Source organism: Xiphophorus hellerii, chromosome 4 (genome assembly GCF_003331165.1).
Source record: "Xiphophorus hellerii strain 12219 chromosome 4, Xiphophorus_hellerii-4.1, whole genome shotgun sequence".
Lineage (NCBI taxonomy): Eukaryota > Metazoa > Chordata > Actinopteri > Cyprinodontiformes > Poeciliidae > Xiphophorus > Xiphophorus hellerii.
In genome coordinates this window covers 22080540-22097446 of record NC_045675.1, presented here as the reverse complement: position 1 = coordinate 22097446, position 16907 = coordinate 22080540, and the positions used below count along the sequence as shown (strand labels likewise).

At 37.0% G+C, this 16907-nt stretch overlaps 1 protein-coding gene across 2 annotated transcripts in view; it reads left to right on the top strand.

Annotated features, from left to right (window-relative positions):
- Nucleotides 1-16907, top strand: part of LOC116719126 (protein diaphanous homolog 3-like) — a 168245-nt gene that overhangs the window by 72086 nt on the left and 79252 nt on the right. For both annotated transcript variants that reach the window (XM_032561519.1, XM_032561518.1), the window contains 3 exons: nucleotides 2973-3212; nucleotides 8369-8498; nucleotides 14592-14716. In XM_032561519.1, the coding sequence (XP_032417410.1) occupies nucleotides 2973-3212; nucleotides 8369-8498; nucleotides 14592-14716 (495 nt within the window). The remainder of the gene's footprint in view (nucleotides 1-2972; nucleotides 3213-8368; nucleotides 8499-14591; nucleotides 14717-16907) is intronic.

Genomic DNA, 16907 nt, shown 5'->3' with positions numbered 1-16907 from the left:
ACATAATAATACCATAACACCAATAAAAACAGGATATTAATACAAACATATTATCCCGTGCCCATTTTATGTTTAAAGAGTCACAGGGAACATTGGTGTCCAGTAGACTCCCTCCACAAGGATGACTAACACCCAGAGGTTATTGCTCAAAAAGCTTGCTGTTTAATTAGGGCTACATGCAGGCATATTAACGGAAAATAAAGTGGAAGAAAAACATGTGGTTAAAAAACGTTGCAGAAGCAGCATGCATTATTTCACCTTTAGGGGATTTTTTTAGAACAGTCCTTAGAGTTAAGCGGGGATTGATGAGGCACAGACTCTCTCTGGAGTCGGGACATGAAAAAACACCCAACAGACCTATCTAGGTCATGAGACAACAACTGTACCAATCCATGTATCAAATGTCTTCTGAACCAGAGAAACCCATTTTTGGGTTTTCATTGTGTTTTCATGTTCTCAAAATTAACAGAAAAAAAATAATATTGAAGCAATTTTTTATTGATGCATTTGTTTCATGAACTTCTAGAACTCTGATTGCTTTATTTTAAAATTATAAAAACTAATGGCAAAAAAGTTAAAAATACAAGTTAATGCAGAATCACTTGAAATATGAGTTTGTAGACCTTTTTCTTTCTTTTTATGTGTTTGTAGAAATGTTGCAGGGTGCCCTCTGTATTCGTTACCATGTAGCAATGATAAAGGATGTTTACTGTTTCTATAGCTCGGAAGAGACAAACCACAAAGCAATGTCAGATGAGAAGAGTAGGGAAATGAAAGGCTGGAAGTTATAAACCAGCAGCCAAGGCTGATGATTATGTTGATTTCCAGAATGTTAATACCATTTCAGCACCTACAAAAACATTGTTCAGTATAATGTGAGATGTGTCCTAGAGATATAACGGAGCGTGTATTCCAAATATTAACCACATTTCCATACAGTTCTAAGCTTTGCACTTCAAGGTTTTGAAGTTAATTAAGTTCCATTTAAGAAATAAAAAAAACAAAACTCTTTGTTTACTGCTGAAAGAAGTAGGAAAGAAAAAGAAAAAAAAAATTACATATTTTTTTTTTCTTGATTGGAACGTCCTGAAAACATTCTGGATTGTAACTTTATATCCCAAATGTATACCATTTTGTGATTCTGCTGTACCGGGTTCTCCTAATGTTTTCTCTCACATATTGACAGTGCAGTTTTACACTCAAGCTTTTCTTAGAGAATATATAAAACTTGAATAAAGGGCTTATTATTCTACTTACAAATTGTCTCCATTCATTTCCATTATGCTGAAAGATACACTTATCTTCATTTGGATTTATCATACCTCTACCTTATGGCTAATTTGTTAATAAGTAGGCCCAGGAGCACAGAAAGGTGCTGGTCCGATGGGCCAGGTGGTAGCACTCTGAACATGTCCTCTAACCTGCAGGGCGCAACACAAATAAATGAGCGGTAGTCTGTGCCTGAAAGGAAACCAAAGGTTTAGCCTTTACCAGCTGTTCCTGGGCAGCTGATAATTGTTTTTCCTCTTATTAAAAGGTGGCCTAAATAAATGACTTTGTGCTGTGACAGACATCTTCATCTTTCACGTCTTGTGTACTGCAAATTTTAAGAATTTACCATTACGGTATCTCTCATGATCTCTTAATTTGCAAATATTAAGAGTTCAAAGTTTTAATTATTTCAACAATGTATGTAAACCTCTCAATAAAAAAATAAATAGTTATGGGCACTAATACACAGTCTTCAGGATACTGTGGATGTGCAACTGTCAACTCGACAGAATGGGAGAGAGAGTGTTTATTCCTAGTTGTACATTTCATTCCTTGCTTGAAATGAAAATCTGTTAAGCACAGAAAATAAAGAGAGCTGATAAAAATTATACAATTTTGTTTTTAGGGGAGCATGGCCTCATTAGGAGAAGCCAATGTTGATTTGTTATCTTGTTTACACCATTTCAAAAAAAGAAAAAACTACAACATCCACACACATTATTCACAGGGTGGAACATAAGAAGAACTTTGAGATAAAATGGGTTTTTTTGTTGTTGTTTTTCTTTTCTCTGTCGACGTTGTCTGTTATAACTCCATGTCCCTGAAGTGTTTACATTTTATGGACCATGTGTTCTTAGTTTTCACCCTCAAAACATTTCTGAACATTGTGTCAGTTGTTTTTGAAAGTTCTCTTTCTTGTTTTAAACCTATTCGCCTAAAGCTGCTGATGGTGTGATGGTGTTTGCTTTTTTTTCTTTTACTGATTATCTAATCTCAGACACTTATTTATTAAATTATTCATCCAATCTCAGGATTACATTTAGCTTCGCATTTATTTCTTGTGTGATTTTATTCTTAATCTTGTTACATAGTTTTCTTTGTTTTGCTCTCTGCCTTTTTTTTTCACACAAACGCATTGACATTCACATACGCTCATTGAGTCACTTTCTAAAATAGTTATTTGATAAGATTGCAGTAGCTATAATTAAACCCTCAATGGGGGACATCAAACTGCACAGCCAGCTGTTGTTTAAACTAGACAATCGGAACCTGCATCTCGCTATCTCTAACACACGTACACAATCATGGTAGTGGCCAGGTCTTGGGCCCAATGCAATATTTTTCAATTTTCTCTAATTGTGTGAGAGTGGTAATCCAAGGCAGGCTATTGTATATTCCACCCCCTCCACTGCCTGGTCTATATGGACACTAACTCCACAATTAACTTACCAGACCTGGGACTAAAATCAAATCACTGCCAGCATCTATTACCACCGCCTAGCAACACTTTCCAGTATGCAGGTTGCATAAATGTGCGTTAAATTAGATCGGCTAAATGTTGAAAGTGGCAAAAATGTGATTGTAGATATTTTGAAGTCTGAGTATGTTTTCCGAAGTGGTTTTTGTTTTTTTCCTGGTTTCCTTCAGATTTTTGACATCCATTTTCTATTTATATTAATGCATGCGTTTTCTTGTCACAGATGAGCAGCATGAAGCGACTCCGACCTCGCCTTAGCCACATCCTTTTCCGACTCCAGTTTGAGGAGCATGTAAACAACCTGCGACCAGATATCCTGGCAGTAAATGCAGCATGTGAAGAGGTCAGAAAGAGCCGCGCTTTTGGCCGCCTGCTGGAACTGGTGCTTCTGCTGGGAAATTACATGAATGCAGGCTCTCGAAATGCCCAGTCATATGGATTTGACCTTAGCTCCCTTTGCAAGGTAAATACTGACCTCTACATATTTTTTTTTCACATTCACAGTTCTTTCTAACCCCATTGACACTGGTTCAACATGAGGGACACTTGTTCAATAAAGCTCCTGATACTGCATATTGATTTTATACAGCTGTGTTTGTAGGTGCACACCTGAAGTAGCAATAACAAAAGATTTGACAGACATGAAGTGAGCCTTATGTAAAATGGGCTGCCTGGCTCCTCTTCTGGTCTGCAGCACACTTTATTCTAGCCTGTAATATGTTTAGAAAAACAGCTTTTGCTTTGGAAAGAAGCAAGACTACAAAAGAATCATGAATTGGTAAAAGGTAAAAGAAAGTTGTTTTTTTTTAGTGTGTTTACAATTAGAAAATAGAAAAAAATGTAAATCAACAAAAATATTGTCAAGTAAACAAAACAGACTAATTAAATGGTAAGTGGGCTGAAATTAAATACCACTTTTAACATTATACTGACCACTGACGGAACATTCACCCTTTTGCACTCAAAAGTGCACAAACATTCATGCAATAATATGCAGTTAATTAGGCAATTTCATAAGAAAGCGCCTAGCTCTGGGACACAATTGCCTCTTGAATCTAGACCACAACTTTCTGATCTCAAAAGAACAACTCAACCAACAAAGCCCTGTCTCCCGCAAATGAGCACAACCAATCCAAGACAATCCAAAATGATTAATTAGCACGACCTAAGTTCACCGATAAATAAGTTTCCATAAGCTAAAATAAAGTTACCACCAAGCAGCAAATAACAGGTGGAGGTCATGTTTTACTTAAACTACCAATGAAGTTTTTGAAGTCATGTAAATGTACATACATGACTAAAATGTTGCATCATAGTTGCAACATTTAATTTCTGGTGTCATTTGGGCTAAGTCTTACTTTTGTCGATGCAAAAATTAAAAAGCAGGAGAACAAGTTGTGGGTTTTCTCTTACTTACAAATAGTAAGAGGGCAAATGACATTTCTATCTTTCCTGTAGTCTTTCCTTTATTAGTTTATATAAACACTCTCTGCTGTATTCTACAGCTGAAAGTCGTTTGGTGTATGCCTTCCAGCTTTACTACACATCTGGAGGCTAAAAATGTGTCTTCTTTTCAATACAGCTGAAGCTCAATTTTTAAGTTTGGCCAAACCTTTGCAATTGGATTTAGGTCCAGGCTATTGTAATGCAGGATGTTAAGTTTAATCTATTACAATCCATAGTTGTCCTGGTTGTATGTTTAGGGGATTCAGGTGGAAGGCGAACCGCTACCTCAGCCTCAAGTCTGTTGCAGATTTAACAATTTCTTCTTCCATCCACCACAGAGTGTTTGATATGGGCCAAAAAAGTTACATTTTTGTCTTGTCTGATCCAAACACCCTCTCTAGTAAGGTGGCTGTGTCCCCTTTATGACTTGCAGCAAACTGCAAAGGAAAATGGCTTTCTTTCAAAAATGATGTAGTCTTCCATATCTCTTCTATAATGGTATGCACAGTTCTTAGTATTTTACTACTTTTGCAAGGCAGTGTTAGTGGAAGGTTTGACTGTTGATTTGCACAGTCAATCCTGATTTGATTTTCATCTGTTTTATCACAGTCAGGCCTGCAAGACCATGTAAACATACAAGGTTTATGTATCAGTTGGCTTTTATCAAAACACATTAAAATAAAGGCCATGTTTAGTTTATATTCTTCTGCCCACAATAGATAGCTGGGGCTGTCCGATCCCTCTGAAAGCACACACACCCTTCAGGGCTAACCAAGCGCTTCATTCATGAAGACATGGCCTATGGGTATACCTCTGTGATGAAGACTGAGCACCAAGTATCCCCCTGCGTGATAGTGAGGACAAAAACAAGGTGTAATCTTTGGATGAGAAACTCCTGCAGTGGTTACATTAAAGCTGTTGGCACATGCGCTGCAGTTTCCACAGTAACAGCCACCGCAGCCATTTGTCACTGCCACCTCTTTGCCCTGTTAGACTTGGATGCTTATGCTCATATAAACACTAGCGCATTTGCCAAATGTGGATTCCTGCATATTTGATGGACTAGAAACATTAGCAGAACAATAACATAATCAATCAACAGAGGTTTATTTGTGGATTATGTCTTCCACTTAGTTTAGCGCCACTGTTCCACTGTGTCGATTTCTTTTCTTTTTTCATCACTCTGACATGTTGTCTGACCACGGTGAGTCGATGTCTCAGGCACAATATGTAGAGGAAGGCATCACCTTCATGCCTCCCCCAGAGTTTGACAACTTAATACTGTGACACACTTCACAGCACAGGGAAATTGCACCCAGCCCAGCTGGAAAAAGAAAAAATGTTTACATTGTCATCTATGATTACCATCCATCTAAATTCAGAGAGGGACCTTTCGTGAGTGAGCCATTGAAGCTTTTAGGGAAGGAAGAAAAAAGCAAGGAAAAAACGAAATGAAAAGAAAGATGAGAATGTTTGATTAGAGGAGATAATGCAAACATGATTAAACCCAGCGGGTTTGAGTACACTGCTGTCTACCAATAGATCACCTAGAGAGATACACAGCAACACACTCCACAGGAGGGATGCACAGCGGGGATACTAAGAGGCATCTTGGAATTAGACTGTAAAAGAGCAATGATGGAAATTTATCAGAGAAATTGAAAAATTGTTGTGTGCGGTTGAGGGAGACACAGCGAGTGCAGGGGGTCATCACATTGTGAAATTGCATCTGCTGCCTAAGTATGAGATATAAAATCATCCGTTGCACTGTCAACACTTAATATTTGTGACGCAGGCATTGAGACATGACATTCTTTGTCTTATAATACCCAACAGATACTGCCATCTAATGTTGTGGGTGAAATTGCAGCGATACATGGCGAGACTGACAACTTTTGTCTGCTGCAGCAAACACGTCTGCCATGACAAGCTCTCACACTGTGATTTTCTTTTTTCTTTGGACAGAGAAAACAGAAACTAAAAAGAAGGCAATTTATACACATACATAGCAGTGACACATCAAAGGAAAACCTTGAATGCCAGACCCTTACGGTTTGGAAAATTCATTGCTCTATTATCCTCTGTTTTCATATATCTTTTTCTTTTTTTTTCCCATGACAACCTGCTTTGGGTCCACTTATCCCCTTGGGGGAAGGATCACTGCAAATCAATATAAAATTCCTCAGAGTGATTTTTCCTTTGATGAAACTTTTCTGTCTTGAGCGAACTGGTCTCTTCCAGGATGACAGTGCCCCCTTGATAGGTTACATGGGGTCATAAAAAGATTTGATGACTATGAAAATAATGTGAGTCATATGTGAGCCTTTTGCAGTCTCTGCCAGCTCAGTTGATCATTTATGGAAGATTTTAATCTGTGTTGGACTGCATCTTTCTCTGCATCAAATCGTCAAGTGAGGGAGAGTTTTTCAGTTATATAATATAGTAGATGTTCAAAATTGTGCAAACATTGAAATATTTCATCTAAAAATGACTTTTCTCCTTTTAATAACACATATTCTGTATAATTCAAATAAAACACATTTATGAGATACAAAAAAAATAATATAAAAGTGAAAATTCCTATGGCAGTTTGCCAAAAAATATCACAGTCTTAAACTAGTACTTTGTCGAAACACCTTCATTCAACCCTCAATTAAAATTCAGTTTATTCACCTGTTCACAACATTTTTTTCATTATGTCATGGCACTTTACAAAAAATTCTTTCAGTTCAGTCACACATCCTAAAACTGGGTGTTAGTTCTTGCAGGAGAGAACCCTGATAACTAAAGGATCTGCTTAGCATTGTGTTGATTGATTGAATCATAACTCTAGCCATTTTGACAAAAATTTCAACTCTGTTTGAAGAATAGGTACCATGTCATAACCCATGCTTAAACTGCTTGGCATTTGGTTATAATTGCCAGAAGGTTTAGACCCCAAAAAAACTCCTAGAAAGCTGGCATTGTGAGGATCATAGCAAAAATTTGTTGTTCTCACAATATGAAAGATTAGGAGAAGGTTTGCAAGGAACAGTGAGTAAAATGTGAAATGCTGGTAGACAACTACCAAAGAACATTGAACACTGAAGTTTAATCGAAAAGTGCTTCAGCAAAGTTTCTGAAGTTTCATTTATGAAACTAGAGTTGTACCTTTCTATATTTCATTTTTTAAAGTAATTGTTTTAATTTTTGTGTTGCTGGATAAATATTTGAAAAGAGTGTTGAAATGATGTAACATCGTCTCAGTTTTGCTATGCCTCAAAAATTTGTTGTTTTACAAAAGTAGAATTTTGAGAACTATTCTGGAGGGGCATTTACATTAGTCCATCTAACGTCAGTGTTCTGTCATTTGGAGCATGTGAAAATACTGAGTCTGACAGCCTGGAGAAATTTTCCTGCATAAGTTTCTTTCCTGACCCCTCTGTGAAGATTTGTATGTCAGTTTCTATGTCTTAGTTGTTTGACACTTTGACAAGAAACATAAGTAAACAAAAATATGTACTTCAGGAATAGTGCAGAGCTGACATTAGTTTGCAGGTATAGAAAGTAGCTTTTTATTTTGTACCACATTAGTGGAAGAAATGCATGTTTTAGTTTCATTGAAGGATTTATTTGTTTACTTATCCTCTGTGCTGCTACAGATGGATCACAAAGTAAGTAGAGTGAAAGGAGAATAAGAGTGTAGTATGATCCTGTCACAGTTGTTGCATTTTAGTTGATTAATACTTTGGTTTACTTGCCAAATAAAATACAATAGAACAGAATTACCTCATATTTTCATACCTCAGTGGGAAAATTCATGTTTACATGCAACAAGTGACAGACAAATGGAAGCATGTAGATTTACACATAGGTTAAAAAGACATACTACAGTATGTACATCAACACAAGGCAATGCGACATATAATTTATAACATCTAGACATAATTATTCAATGAGCATTTCACATTTAAATAAACATCGGACTAATTTCAAGTCAATTGAGTGCATTTATATAGCATAAAGTTATGTATTGTCCATTTGACAACACTTGATCAACATATTTTTTCTTTAGCAAATAAAATCTTGCTTTTTTGTTTGAGTTAGGATTTTCTCCTCTTAAAAAGTTGCTTCATTCACTTCATTCATTAGAAGCTTTGTAACTTAATGTGTTTTTCATGTGTTTTACTACAGTTAAAGGATACGAAGTCCGCAGACCAGAAGACCACATTACTGCACTTCTTAGCAAAAGTGTGTGAGGAACAGTTTCCTGATGTGATAAAGTTTATTGACGAGCTGGAGCACGTGGATCGAGCAAGCAGAGGTACATTATATTTTTAGACATACTTTCTAACACTAAATGTCAAAGGTAGCCAGAACTGGAAGGTATTACTAAGTCACAACCACATTAGACTATATGTAAATTATATACAATTAATTTTAATATGATATATAAACATTCAATGTTGTTCTATTAAGGCTACTATAAAATGATGGATGGTTGGTACCAAGTATTCTTTGACCAAAGGGGAATATTGCCATCACCTATTTATTACTTGGTTATTGCACTTTTTTTTGGAACTAATCAACTTTTCTTTGTTTGTAGCTTTGTATATCAGGAAAGCCCTCTAGATTTGTTTACTTGTTTTCAATATGTTGTTTTAGCTGCTGCAGATGTTATTATATCTAAAAACTCACTGATAATTTATATATATACTGTAAACACTCACTAACATCATGTTCCGTTGTGAGCAATAGTTGTCATATACTAAAGCAATAGTGATATAAACAATAGTGACAACTGAACAGAGAAAAGCAGAGGAAAATAATAGAATAGAATAGAATTCAACTTTATTGTCATTGCACTGTCACAAGTACAAGCAGCGAGATGTAGTAAGAACCTAATAAAATGTAACGAGATACCGTATGTGAGATTTTAGCTTAATCAAATTCTGATGGTAGGTACCTCAACATTTTTTTTTTTAACTTTGCCATATAGGAAAATATGTATAATCAGTAAGATTTAGACTGTTTGGCTCACACAAAAGAAATGGGTTGATATTATCAAAATACGCTGCATATTTTGTTTTGTATATGACAATTTTAGAGTAATTGGAGTCTTTTGTATGCTTTAACTGCATAATGCAGAAACAGAATGACCTACCTACACTGAAACAAAGCATTTTTGTTCAGCAAGTCTTTTGTTTTCTGTAAGCTTTATTCTTTTGCAAAAATCTCTTGGGGTTATTCTAGAATTAGATAGCTTGTTGATTCCGTAAACAATGCATTTTATTATTTTACTGTTTGATCCACGCTACACTGTTCATCTGCTCCGCTGTTTGATACCAGCATTAATCTTCAGCTGTCGCACATTTACAAGTAAGAGGTTTATTATTTTTTTCCAAGTAAATACATCAGGTTATGTCAGCCACAGAGATGAAGAGCAATTCTCTCTTTGAACACGTTTGGAGTTGCTGTGTTGGTTTTAACACGATTTGGCGGGGGTTTTTTTGTTTTTTTTTCTTCTCACAAACATGGCTCCACTCAAAGTGCTTTTAGTCTGGTCCGATTCTCCTGAGTACGGTAAAGGTCAGAGACAAGCAGAGCTGACTGGGTGGTCAAAGGAGACTCGGTCTTGTTCTTTGTTCGTTGTTGCTATAGGCGGCTCTCATGCAGCAGCAGCGAGCAGAAGTCTGTGCAGAGTTTGTGTTTGTTTATGTGCGAGGTTGTTCCGTCACAGCATGTTTCCACCCGGCTCTAACGACGATTTTTACCCACTGCTCTAGTCCCAGTGGGAGGGAGAGAGGAAAAGTGTGAGGAGGAGAATACGTAGGGGGATAATTTGTGTGGCTTCATTGTTTGGACTCTCTCATAAAGACTCCTCTAGATTTTCTTGAAATTTTTTTTCTTTTTGAAAACGGTAGATGATGACACCCCTGTTGTGGGTTTATTTCTCCCAACTAGACTGCATGTCCACAAGACCAAGATTAATAAGTACAAGGTTGAGATCAATGGGAAGCACAGTTCTTAGATCTTTCCTCAGACTGTGTGACGTCTGCTTTACAGACATCAAGCTGAGTATATTTACATCTGTATAGATGGAGTGTTCTTTCTCTGTCACAGTCTTTCTCTGTTTTTCTACCATTATGACATGCTCACATTAAGTGTCTTATTACACTACATCTCGTATTCAGACACACAAATCCCATTTCTTTTCAAACGGGGCTCTTGAGTGGCTTCTTTTTCATTAATTCTGACAGCCATTTGAGAGGACTGTAGACACGCTAAAAGGCTGCATTACATTCATAGACACTAACCAAAGAGCTTACTTGGGCATGAAAACGAGGTTGGGCAGAGGTAGCAGTAATGATTTGTGTTCCAGCTCTGAAGGTGCTACTTTTCTGAATGCATATAACGCGGTCCCTCGTTTCCCCCACACTTCTCACAGAGGCGAAACTGTACTTTAGTTCAGCGTCGCTTCGTGTCTGTCTTCTTATTTTTGCTCCCCTCTCTTCTCCTCAGCTCTGGAATCATTATTTCTCCTGACAGTGAGAAACAGTCTTTTTTTGCTGCTTCTGTCATTTCCAATGAATCTCTCCTTATCTGTCTGTCAACACCTCTGTGTCTGTCGGTCCTTCCCTTCTTGTCTTGCTCTTGTTCTTGGTTTCAGTCTTTCTGTTCTTATTTCCTTTTTTTCCCCCCCGCAAACACACACAGACATGACGAACAGCAGCAGCTTTGGCCAGTTAAGATGGCATAAGCTGAGCGGTGCTTTGTTTAAACTGATAGTGTAAAGCAGGCGACTGTTGAAAGCAACTAATGGGCTCAACCTGGTTAATTCATCTTAGAAATATAAATATTACCTTTTAGCTGTAGAAACGATGCTCATTTGTTTTTTGGAAGAGACATTCTTGCATAAATTTTTACACAGCAAAAATATAGAAGTTCTGTTTCCAGCATCTTGTTGCATTAAAGAGTCATTAAGGACTTATGTGAGGACTCGACGACATTGATGTGGCTGTTTAATATGCTGTTCAAGCTCTGCTTTGTAGTTCTACCTCATGCAGTCTGAATGATGAGCCGGAGGTTTAAAGTATATGGAAGGGGCTTTCTCTGCTACATTTCAGAGGCTGCTTTGCTCTTAAGAATTGCAGTATCTTAGATGTTTAGCATGTAGAATGTTTTCTATATAGGTCTCCCATCCACAGTCTCTGGCTCCATCAGCTTAGTCCCACTTGTCTGACAGGGTTTGGCCTCAGAGGGCAGATCTGCATTTCTACACTCTCCTAATTTCCATATATCAAAAGATGATCTATTGTGGACTTGTCTTTAATATGGCTCTTCGCGCATACGCGTAGTTGTGTGCTCCTCTCTTTGTCTCATTTATTGCACAGCAGGTTGACAGAGTAATAAAAGGATGTCAATGGGGAATTTGACCTCTACAAATACTGCAATTATTATTCCTCTAAAACACCCTATATCTGTCTGCAACCTCTCTGGACTCCAGAGGCGTTCAGGTCCCAGTGCCCATAAAAATCACTCACGCCTTAATGCTCAGAATGAGAAGGCAACAACAGCTTGGCCAGAAAGAGAATGAAACATACACAAACACCACTATGTCTTTTTTCCCCCTACTTGTATTTAGTTTCTTAGTCACAGGATGAGCCTTTATATATAAATTCTTCAGTTCTGTATTTCAAACATATGTTTATGGTAAACATGAATGAATATCCTTTGCTTTGAAGGGCATTCGTTCCTGTTTAGCAACACATTCCAGCTGCTACAATCGCTCTTCAAGTAGGTTTTCCTCTTGAAGCATATAGTTCTACATTTGTCACCTCTCTTGTCAGTCATTGTTCACATGTCTTTCCATGTGAGTGAGGCACATCACAAAAGCCCGAAGATTAGCTTGTGAAGCAGAGGAAAGAGGAGATCCCTGTCTGTTTTTGCTGTCTCGCCCTCCTTTGCTCTTTTCTCAGTCACAGCGTCATCACACCGGGCTTTAATCATTTCTATTAACGGACTGGCTGTCTGGCAACCTTCCACTTTTCATTCTGCCCACACCTTATTCAGTCATATTTGGTTGCCGGGTAATGCAGAGGATAAAAAGCGAACAGGGTAAAAAGCAGGTAAAGGAGCAGGCTGTTTACTAAAACTTTCGCTGTTTAATATGACTGAAAATATCATCTATTTGCTAAAACATTTAATGAGAAAATATATTAAATTCAGGCAGTGAATAAACAGTGTATCTCCAAAGCATTCTTAGCTTTTGCAATTGTTTTATATTTTGACATGTTTCAAACACAGAATTAAATATTCTGTTATTTTATATGAAAGACTAATGCGTGACAGCAAATACTTGTGAAGCAGGCATTAAATTATTTATTTATTTATTTTTTTACGAATTATTATTCTTTTTGTTTGTTTTTTACTTTCATAAAATTGCTGAAACACAGTCAGATTTACTGGAGAGCACATGTGAATAGAACTTTCAGGTCTTACCATAAAAAATTATTAGTTACATCTAAGTCTGGTTATATTCATGTCCAGTCTGACACATCCATATTGTTTAAATGAAAGCATTCCATTCCATCGTTCTGGCTCTATATTTAGTGCCGTTGTCTCTAAGGAGAACCCCTGCCCTAGACTTGGATCATATGTAGCCTCTGCAAATTTTAGATTAATATCAAATGGCTGAATAGTCTCTTCAGCAAGCAGCTCAGTGACACAGAGGCGTGCTAATGAACTAACTATTTGATTAAGGTGGAGGTTGTGCTTGTAACATGAAGTAGTTACAAGCACATCTATTTTTTCATAACATTAAAAGAATGGTATGAATACTTTTCCAAGGCAATGTACTTTAACATGTCTTTGTTAATTTTCCAGTTCGCATAATTATGATGTATGAAAGGACAGATGTGTAACACCAAGACCGAGCCTAGTTTTTACCATGTGAAGGAGTACAGTATTTTCAGATTGGGTAGATGGATTTAGTGTCACTATAAAAATTATTAATCATTTGATTGTTTTAGCCAGATTTTTTGTCTGTTGGTGTCTTTGTGTCACCAGACGCAGTGTGTTTAATGATTCTATGACATCCAATTAATGATCTTTACTTAACCAAAGTATCTCTAGAAATCAATCTTCTCTTTTATAGGGGAAAAGTAATCATAAAACCATCGCAGCCTTGCTGAACTGATGTAATAAGAAGAATGTACTTTAGGTTACAGGTTCTATTGTTCTGTTAAGCCTAGAAAAGTCAAATTCTCTCCAGCACAAGCAAAATATTGCTGAGGTATTTTGAATGGCTCCTCACAGGATAAAAACATGCGCCAAAACACAGAAAAAAATTACATTTTTGTTGTTTTTTTAAACCAAGAAATGGTCCAGTCAAATTGTTGCTTAGACTGAAAACCACAGGATAAAGTACATTACAGAGGAGGGGAGTGTGCAAATAATTTGGCAAGTACATGTGTGGTATGATGTATTCACTGCTTTAAATTTAGTTTCCTTTACTCTCTAATCCTGTTGTTTCCGCTTTGTCATTTTCTCAGTTATAAATGACAGAAATCCCCACCTGCTCTTATCCCTGTGCCATCTAGAAACGTAAATGTGTTTGTGTTTATTTAGATTCTCGCCATTACCCACAGTGAAAAGACTAAATCAACTCTCGTCATCAAAATGTAAAGAATTTTTTTTTTCAACATCAGCTTTTGCAGGCCTCTGTTTTTTTAAAACATCTAGCACAGTGGGTTTTCATCTCTAAAGGGGGTTTATGTCACGAAGTCAAAGAGAAGCTAAGCTACTCTCTTCTTTTTCTTTTTTCGTAAAGCGTTTATTAGGATCAAGGGAAATGTGAAACTACTTAAGATTAAGCAGCTTATGTTTTTTTTTTGTGAAGTAGAGTTTAATCAGGGTAATTTAAGCCACATGCAGTATTCACTCACAAGCAAACGTGTCAGCCATGACCAAGGTAACAGAAAGTTAGGTTCAGCCTTCTCCTGTCCTCTCCTGGTGTAAAATCCATGCACCTGTTGGTAGAAGCACATTCAAAGAATGAAATACCTTGAAGCCTAATCATAATTTTCTTTTCAATACAGAAAGGGCATTCCAATTTTAGACAACCATGAGATGCACATAATAAAAAAAGGGCTTTATACATGCTCTTATTTTCTGATGTATGTGTTTTATTTATTCCCTCAACAATTCTGGCACCGAGTGAACTCGTAATAATCATGTTTTGTATGTGAGGCGGCTTTCTCATTCATTTTCTGTTATTTTTTTGTGTTTTCCCCCAGTCTTTTCTATTGTCCTGTTTTGCTTGCTTGTGTCTCCTCACATTATATCACGTTTGTTTTTGGTCCACCACCATAAATGTGCGTGTTTGTGGCTGAAAATATGTGCTTGTGTCTTTTAGTCTCTGCAGAGAATCTGGAAAAGAGCCTCAGGCAGATGGAGAGGCAGCTGCTGCAGCTCGAGAGAGACCTGGAGACTTTTTCCTCCACCGATGACCCTAACGACATGTTTCTCACCAAAATGACTATATCCTTTTTTCACATTTATGCATATGCTTTATTGCTTGAGGGCAGTATACAATGTGTTAAATTCAAAAATAAATAAATAAATAAAATGATAAATGAGGTCAAAAGAATATTGCTAAGATGCAATAAATTGGACTTACTCCAAGTCTCCACCATCACATCCTTTGAATATTTAGTATAGTTTGTGTAGATTCTATTGGGGGGGAAAAAGATAGGAAGATAAGAATGTGCTGCGTCCCCAGCCTTGGTCACACTTGGTTTCCATTTCATTATCAATGATGATGTGCACAAGTAATGAGTACATCCCATTCAGCAGTCAACTCACTATTCCAGCCTCTCCCTCAGCTTCTTTTCTTTTTTTCCGAAGGGTTCTTAAGAGTGAATGCAACTTCAAACAAAAGTCAAAGGGTTGGAGGAGAAGATGTGGTGCTCCACTTTTTTAAACTCTGGAAGTGACAGTAGACGCTGTTTATCCCTAAGGAGCAGTACTGTATTATGCTATTGAATTGTCATTTAATTATCCAGAAACAAAAGTGCTAATGCATGAACAGAGTCAACACATTTCCGCTGCCCATTCGGGATACCTCAGTCCACTGCTGACAGCTGGTGTGCATTTGACAGCAGAATAAATTATTCATTGTCTTCTGAGAAGGTTCTACAGGATCAGGCTGACAGGTACGACTCAGGCCAGGTGTGTTCAATAATACACTCTGTTCCTTGGCCCCTTCATGTAGTTTTGATCAACAGCCTTGGGGCTGGGGCACTGATGACTTGTCCTGAAGTAGTTAGCAGAGAACTTGAGAGCAACTTAGACAAAATGAATTTCAAGCAACCATCACTGTTGTATTTTTGTACTTGCATGGTGTGTGGAGGGGCTTTAAGGTGAAGTATTATGTATTTTTCAGGTACATTGCGCTATAAAATAGCAAGTAACTATATTACCTCCAGTTATGATAATACAGTGTGTATCACAAATACACACAGCATTTAAAATAAATTATAAATTAAATTAAAGAAATTTGACTTCACAACGTGTTGCCTTGTAATTGGCCTATGTCTCTTGAAGAAGTTCCTGCTTTTTCCGAGATGCAACACGTCATCACAACAATGCATCTCCATTATGCCGTTTACAACCGTTTTTAGAATCATTGGATTGAGAAGTAGTTTGAATGATAACCTCAGCAATACATATATTTTCTATTTTTTATTTTTTTATTTTATTTCTTCATTTTGGTATCCCTAAATGATATCTAGTGCGGGGCAGAGTTGGGGTAACCTTGCAATAGTCATTTTTATTAAAAGCCATCAGAATTTATGTCTGCAGTTTCCCACAAGCCACATTGACGCAATCAATGGAAGACGGTGCTCTGCTTGGATGAGACCAAAACTGAGGTATTTAGTATTTATCCAGAACAGAATGTGAGACGTATAACTAACTCTGCACATCATCCTGAACTCAGCATCCCTGGAAGGGTCAGGTTGGGATGCTTTGCTCAGTGAGGACAGGGTAGTTGGTCAGATCTGATGGGCTGTACTAAATACATGACAGTCCTGGAAGAAAACCTGATCCTGTAAAAAGTTAAGAGTGGGGTCTAGATTAAACTTTCAGAATATCAAAAATAACTTTAAACAGTCAGACCTTAAATGGAGTGATTTAAATCAAATCACATTATGTGTTGTGTGGTTCAGTCAAAGTCCAGTCCTAAGTCCACCTGAAAATATGTGGCAAGAACACTGAACTTGTTGTTAAAAGATGCTTTTTATCTAATTGGAGAGAGAGTATAAATTGTAGACTGAGGGTGCCCGTGGCTGATTTTTCAGATTTTTCTTTGTTTAAAAAAAAAAAGGAATAAAGGAAACCATGTGTCATATCCCTTTCTCTTTAATATTATTATTCATTTCATGTCGTATGTATGTTTCACATGAAGTACAAAGAGGTTGTAACATGGCATATAAAAATAATAATTTTATTGAACATTAGCCAGATACTGTTATACAGTATTGATTTAGAGCTTCAAGTACAAGTCTCTCAACTATCTAGAAATAATTTATATTTTTACCTCTTTCTTTTACTCACATTATCCAAAGGTCAGTCATTTTTGTGCAATGATGCTCTTTAAAGTATGCTCCATCTTGTGATCGTTACTGAATGTCTGTCAGTTTTCAGTGAAAGCAAATAATGTTTTTCAATT